General features: G+C 34.4%; 1 protein-coding gene across 2 annotated transcripts; it reads left to right on the top strand.

The window, feature by feature from the left end:
• Positions 1 to 2,784: 2,784 nt before the first annotated feature.
• LOC139989415 (uncharacterized) lies at positions 2,785 to 7,833 on the top strand. Of its 2 annotated transcripts, none has more exons than XM_072007796.1 (7): positions 2,785 to 3,779; positions 4,121 to 4,249; positions 4,334 to 4,520; positions 4,648 to 4,929; positions 4,993 to 5,700; positions 5,783 to 5,907; positions 5,991 to 7,833. In XM_072007796.1, exons 1-7 carry the CDS (start codon positions 3,699 to 3,701, stop codon positions 6,234 to 6,236), a joined length of 1,758 nt encoding a protein of 585 aa, XP_071863897.1. In that variant the 5' UTR covers positions 2,785 to 3,698; the 3' UTR covers positions 6,237 to 7,833. The 2 variants fall into 2 exon arrangements, with proteins under 2 accessions (XP_071863897.1, XP_071863895.1); XM_072007794.1 differs by having other exon boundaries at positions 2,793 to 3,779; positions 5,768 to 5,907.
• Positions 7,834 to 7,893: the final 60 nt, after the last annotated feature.

Here is a 7,893-nt window from a genome sequence, read left to right as displayed (position 1 = left end):
CGCGTTTTGTAAAATATATATGTTCGGTTTAGATGTGTGAAAGTTAGCCTCACGATATCCACTCGGAGAGGGGAAAGTGAATTTAGGTTTTTGCTACAGTTTTGTACTCTTGGACGTAAAAAAGACTTCGTTTTTCTCTTAACGATTTGTAACGTAGATAAGAATACTGTATGTTGATGTTCATGAATATTTAACCGAATATTGTTATATTATTATTAAAAAAGAAGTTTTAAAAATACATTCCATTTTTATTTTTCTCTCAGCTCAGGTTATATATGTACATACGTGTATCGAAAGACCAAAATCCTTCTTAAGAAGTATTTCTTATCGATAGTATTTATATAATCGCGAAAGAGTTACTAAGAAAGAAACGAATTATTTTTATCTTATCTTCCGAACAGAGACGGATCTTCTTATACGTATACATCGAAACACTTTGAATTCTTTGTCACATTACGCGTGTATCCCTTAATAAAGTACATATTTCAATACTCACAATGTGAACAACTAAAGTTTTTCTGTTAACTCTGTTACATTTGCCGCTTTACTTGCTCTCACTTGCTACTACTCGTCCGTTCATCAACTTCGCTTCGAACAATCGTCTTTAATGTTTGTATATTTATTTTAAATTATTCGTTTCTCACGTGCACGATATATGGTCTCTTTCTAACTTTTTTTCGAAATTTAGCCTCTTCTTACGTATATCATTCGTATATTTTACACGATATTTGTACATAGAATTTCATTAACAAGAAGATATAGCGTACAAACGCGTATGTACCCGTCTCGACCTGTCGACAAGTTGTACGGATTCTCAATTAAACGAGGACTTATATTTTAGTTCCATCGGATGGCAGAAAAATAAAGAAAAAGGAAGAACCAAAATACAGTGCGACTTTCTGGCTTTCAAGGACTCCTTGGTTCTCACTGTCTTAACTTAAAATGGGACTAAAGTATGCAACGAACGCAACGCATGTTTTCCTTCTATTTTCTCACCCTATTTATTCTTCTTGCGTTCGCCGAATATCCTTTCCTTAGGTGTAAGGATTAATCACTTATCCGATTACAGCGCATAATGTAACAACGTAAACGAAACTGGCACGTAAGAATTATACATATACGTGTATATATTTATACATACTTACCATTAACACAATATGAAAAATCTGACGAAATAAAGTTTACGTATAATTATTTGAATACTGGACATTGTACCTGTGTGCTCTCAAACACCTTTCTCGCGATCATTTCACGTTTCAACTTCTGAATCCTGTCACGATCTGTGGATTCCCGTTCGAGCGCAGTCTTATTTATACATAACATGTCGTTCGTTTCGTTGTCCTTTGTGTACACAAACCTATTTGATGTACATTTCTTGCAATGAGTTGTTCGCGAGGATTCGTCGATATTCTAAAATTCAGTAACGAAGTTAATATGATGGTAACACATCGAATTGGAACGAACAGGCTTTTGTACGATTTCGCGACGATTTCCGTTCCCTTCGTTTGACCGAAGTCCGAAGCGATTGCTGCCCGTCGGTTCTTCCGCCTTATCTGTCGTTTTTAGCGACGAATCCTTGTTGAACGATATCGTTGGACGGATAACAAAAGAAGGAAGTTCAGAGTCCCCATTCAGATCTATATGTACTAAGTTTATACGATATGTTTATATTATCGCTTATATATAAACATATATAATATATATAAATATATATATAATATATAAACATATATAATATATATATAAATATATATAATATATAAATATGTATGTGATATATATATATATATTATATCATATTCTATATACATATTGTACACACATATACAGGTGCACGTGGTACACGTGTAACGATATTACAATATTACAGTGATCGCGGAGGAATTACGACTCTGTTAACGAAAGAAAGCTCAATGTATAGAGGTATATACATAGATTATCATAGAGAATAGGGCAGCTGTGAAGAAGATTTTCTAGGTGTTAAGAGAGACCGTATACATACTTAGATTTTGGAATCGCCACGTCGAGATCGAATGCGATGTGGAACATTTCGAGTACGCTAATCGGAGCAATTATTCGTCCAATGGAATAGATGTAACGAAACCGAAGCTCTAAATAGGAAAATCCATCTGTACACGTGTCTCTGTTTTATACCGTACTTACGTGTCAAATAAATGTACTTGTCTGTAAAATGTATCGCGACTTCTTTTATACTGTATTGACGCGACTTTGATAGCGAAGCATTCCATGTGTAAACGTGTTTGTTATATTTATTGTAGAATGAACCCCTGATTTACGTTATTCGTTTTCATCTTTTTACGACCCCATGTACATGTTTCGTTTCAACAGCTGGTTTGCGACACCGATGTTACCATCGCGACGGAATTGTATAGAAAAAACAAAATATTTAATAAACGATTTATGGATTATTCGACTTTGGTTTTTCTTTGTAGAATAGTGAACATGACCTCTTTAAAAGAATATCGCTAATCAGAAATGAAAGCCAGGTTTAAATATCGATCGACGTCTACCGCGTTAAGTACTGAATTGCAAATTAGCCGAACGATATACCTCGGCTCTGCTTGTTATTCGTTTATCTGCATACAAGTACCTATTAATCGTTGTAATTGCTTAGAGTTGTTAAGTTTCGTACGTGTAGTCGTTGTCGGTTTGCAATTAAATATGACAAGACGAGAATTTGTTGTATCATTCGTTGTAATTTCGTTTGTAACCATTTACGCAAATAAGCTTCGTTAATTGTATCGGTATGTTTCTTGTCTTGACGAACGTCAGTGTTTATTTAACCGTAAGAGTTCACGCGACTAGAAGTCGCGAATCGGTCGAAATTTCTGGAATGCAGAACGATTCCGCCTGTAATCTGAATACGTGTCGTGAATTACAATTTGCGAGAAAGCAATAGTTTATAATACGAAATCGTACAGAACAATATTTGTTATTACATAGATTTATTTAGTTACTTGTATATAGATGGAATTTTGACACTTATATACAAACAAAAACATATACATATATATATGTTTGTTGAGAAACAAGATAATGTTTAACGCCGATCTTGAAACTTCCTCGGCAATTCCTTTGTTCGCTTTGTTGAATTACAGTCAGAACTTTCAACTCGAACGCACCACTGCGCCATTCATTCAGGTCACGAGACGACGATGCGTCATGTAGCTCTGTTAATCAAATGAATCCAAACAAATTTTCATAACACGAGCAACAACTTGATTCTCTGAGTGATTCAGGATTCGATATAGACTGGAGCGTCTGATTTTGCCATTTGCAGCTATATAGGCCGAGAAAAGCGTGTGTCATCTATGATGGTTGACATAGCTTGGCATGCGTGGCCAAGATGGTGGTGGTAATGGAGGCACCATGACGATAGTCGGATTTCTCTGCGTATCATCGTGCCGCTTCGGTGTTCCTCTTTAATTCTTCCGTAGCTCTTCAGAGGGTGTTTATCGTTGATGATGCGCGTTTGTGGTGGAACGTTGTTGATGTGTTAGTTGTGCATCATCGAGGAGAGATCGCTAGATGGTCGGTATATCTGTGAGATTGCTGCTGCGCCGTCCGAAAATAGATAAATGAACGACGAGCGTGCCATCCTTGTTGTCGGTGGTTCCACGCACTCTCTAACAATGCATAATTATTAAAAGGTTCATAGCCAACATCGGGGTGTAGGAATGGAGGTACTCAAAACCAGCCAAGAGATTGTGCACGAAGGGTGGCTCATTAAATCGCCACCTACCAAACTTTGGCGAGCGGTTAGTATTTCATAGAACAATGACAAATTCGAAATTCTACTCGGTTCGTCAATTTCTTTATTGTTTACATTTTTAAATGCTTGTCAAATCGCTATGTCTACATTTGTTCGTCAAGCTTTTATGAATTCTAACCTCGTATGCTGAAAAATGTTTCATAAGTATGGAATGTTGTGATATTTTTATCCAAGAATGTTAATGTTCTAATTACTTTTTTGCTTATATCGCAGTGTAGACAATGTTTTATGCTATACACAGTAATTAAATTTAAATGACAACTTAAATATGTAAACTTTATATATTTCTTTTTAAATAATTTCTATGATACGTTTGTTTATTTCCAGAGATGGAGGAAAAGGTGGTTTGCTCTTCGACATAGTGGAGAATTACCTGGACAATATTTTTTGGAGTATTATACAGATAGGCGTTGTAGAAAATTAAAAGGTCGTATTGATCTTGATCAATGCGAACAGGTAGCTACCTATTTGAAGATCTTTATCCTGACTTACATAACTGAATTTGCTTATGTCTTAATATTGACTTTTATTTGTAAACAGGTGGATGCAGGCTTAAGATTTGAAAATCGCAAGCAGAAATATCAGTATATGTTCAATGTTAAAACACCAAAAAGAACTTATTATCTAGTAGCAGAAAGTGAAGCTGATATGAATAAGTGGGTGGATGCCGTATGTCAAGTTTGTGGTTTAAAGGCCTATACGCAAGATGAGGAGCAACAATGTCAAAGTACATATTGTTATCATTTAAGATATTTGGAACTTAATAAGATTAATAATATATATAAGATATATATATATATATACATATATATAAGATAATAAGATTTTATACAATATTATACATTTTTTTATAGTGTTCCAATTTGAAACACAAGAATCCCCACCGATTTCACCTACCAGTACTATTTCGGGCCCATACATTCCTATTAGCGAATGTATTTCTGGTCGACGGTTAAATGATACTAGCTCTCTCAATTCGGCTTTGGGGCAAGGACCTGAACATTATGATGCCCCAAGACGATTGGCCCCATCCCCTTCTAGATCTCCTACAACAACGGATGCGGAAAGTGTTTTCACCGACGATGAATGGACTGCTCCAGTGCCTAGCGTGAACTGGGAAACTTTTCCTTCCTCGGGTAAATATAATCAATATATTTCTTTAACCGAATTACGTGAATAACATTATATTTTTATAATAGGCGAATCCAAACAACCGCATAATACGAGTGATGCCGAAATTGGTTCTTGGAGTGTTCGAAAGCGATTTGGGAAATTAAGAATCGTTGACTCCACTGTACCGCCTTCTGTAGAAAAGTTACCAGCACCTCCTAGGCCACCGAAACCTCCTCATATGTTACCTGAAAATCCTGGTCATAATTATTTAAATTTAGATGGTGCTACCGAAAGCTCAAAACCTACAACTCCAGCGACTCCTGCGCCATCGACTCCCGCAACTGCAATTGTAACAGACGAATCATATGATTTTCCAAGATCTCATCAACCTGGAGCACCCGAGTCAAGCACTATAGATAAACATTTTTACTCCAATGCTGCTCCAAGTAATATCGAAGATACACGCGTATTCCGCTACGACTTTCAGGAAGAGGAACCGTCGAGTCCACGCTCTGAGAGTTCAGCAACTGCTACGTATTCAAATTTACCAAGTCCACTTGTGCGAGATAATTCAACTTCAGTACCAACAACAGTGGCACCACCTCCGCCAGTTGTTTATCGGGAATTAAAACCAGGAAGAAAAACTAGCGATTCTACATCGGTCATTAGTAATGAAGCTTCTCCAGGACCGACAGTGTCAGTTTTGGAAATGAGTTCTGCCGAACACTCTCCTGCCGAGCCTCCGAGTATTAACAGGAAGCTTAAACCTCCATTGAATAAATCTCCCGTAGAAGGTATGAATATTTACATTTTTCTTTCCCAACCACCATATTTGAGAAAAAAAAATTATTCATATTATAGGACCTTTGCAATTAGCTTCTCCACCTGGAAGAGGAAGAATTAGAGCGGCTCCTAGTCCTACACCTCCAACTCACGTTCATTCGAATCGACATCAATCGACGTCAGATGAAGATAATAATACTTTCGACGATAAAGAAGAGGTATATAAAAACGTATTTTATAATATATTTATTCAATATCATATCATAAACATGATTGTATTTGATATAAATGTTTGTTTCAGATATACTATTATCAAGATCAAAACACGTTTATTCCTGCTTCGAATCGACGTCTTGTTGTTTTGCAATATCTAGATCTCGATTTGGAAGCAACAGAAAATTTCACTTCTTCGAGTTTGCCACCAACTCAGTCCCCTCCAAACACAACGGTGTATAAAACTGTAGATTTCCTGAAAACCGAAGCGTTTAATCGCACTCGTCAACGAGTCGAAGAGGAGAGAAAACAATGTACGGATGAACTGGCATAGCTTCGAACTTTGTTTTCTAGATCTTTCAGCGTAACGAACAGAAAGAAAAGCAGGAACGTAACTTCTTTTTACGTAGCGTATAATATTGTTATTCTTTAGTAATACTTTACGATATTACAAAATTGCGATTCCTACGCAGTATTTAGCGATTTTTCAAGCGCTTTTTAAATTTTTATGTTTGTTATTGAATTGAAGATTATTTGAAATCTTCGTTATCGCGCGATTATATATCATAGTTGGAAACCGAAGAGAGCAATATTCAATGGACCAAAAATGTAATATTAAAGTTAAGGCAGAACAATGAAGAAAGAAGAAAAATAGTAGTTTCGCGGAACTCGTATCAGAATTTGCTAAAGAATTTTTAATTAGAAGAGTAAGTATTATTACATTTAGGTACGAACTGTTTTTACATAGATTTTACATATGTCTGAAATGAGAAAAAGGCATTTTAATCGTAAACTTTGCAATGAATTATGGATGTATGACATTGCTAAAAATTTTAGGATATCCTAATTTTAAGTATAAAACAAATAATATGTAATATATTTTCAAAGTGCCTGAAGTTATTGTTTTTCTTTTTTTGCTAAGGCGATCAGTTGTTTGTTATTGCATGGAAAGTAAAATATCATATTTATGGTTATAAATATGTCGTGGGTATATAAAAGTCGTTTTACAACTATTTTCTAGAAAATAATATTTTGAAAATTTATGTTCTTTTTTGACATATATTCTTTTTTGGCGTTTTTAGATGTTTTCTTTTTAGGTATAATTTCTATTATAATTATTAACAGTGTACTCACTGTACCTGCTGAAACAAATCTATAATGCATGATAATAGAAATTTTGGCCATAAAATTACAATGCAAAAAAGACATGCATATTTTTTAACAGCCACTAAACCACAAACTGTATGTTATGATTACATATGTTTACATATACATATATGCATTAAAAGTACGTGGAAAAACTATATTTTATGTATAACACACACACACACACACACATACACACACACGTTTTACTTTTATAATAGCTCTCACTTATTTACTGTAATTTTTGTACCAATGACATTTTTATACTATTGACAAGTTGTTTGTCAGTATGGCTAAAAAGAGATATATGTTTACCGGGGTTTCAATTATCTGTAGTGAACGAAGGAAATTAATAGAGTATATTTACAATGAAATTTTTAAGTTTGTGTAAGTATACTTGGCCCTGAAACAAAAAATAATTTCCCACCAAATTTAAAAGCTATATTAAGTCTTGTACGATTCGTATCACCCAGAAGTAAATATCTATATTTATTTCCGAAGATTTGTATATTATTTAAAAAAGCTATCTATCTCACCATATACGACAAACAATTTTTCGATTATAAACGACTAGCACAATTTATTTATAGCAACAAAAATTATATTGTATATTTATGCGATTAAATAGAAATAAGTTTTTCTATAAGTAATCAAATATAATAAGTATGTTTCTTTGATTTCTTTTTATAATATAGTTAAATTCGAATTTTTATTTATTTCGAATTCGAAAATTTGCAAATGTGTTAAAAACAAAAACATGGAATAGTAAGATAGTTTTGAATGAAGGAAGTATTCGCTGCGTGTACTTGCTATAACACTTTTTTTATAACAATTCGTAATCGTTA

This window comes from Bombus fervidus, chromosome 7 (genome assembly GCF_041682495.2).
Source record: "Bombus fervidus isolate BK054 chromosome 7, iyBomFerv1, whole genome shotgun sequence".
Taxonomy (NCBI): domain Eukaryota; kingdom Metazoa; phylum Arthropoda; class Insecta; order Hymenoptera; family Apidae; genus Bombus; species Bombus fervidus.
Note: the sequence above shows the minus strand (reverse complement) of the source record. Positions and strands in the feature narration are given on the sequence as shown.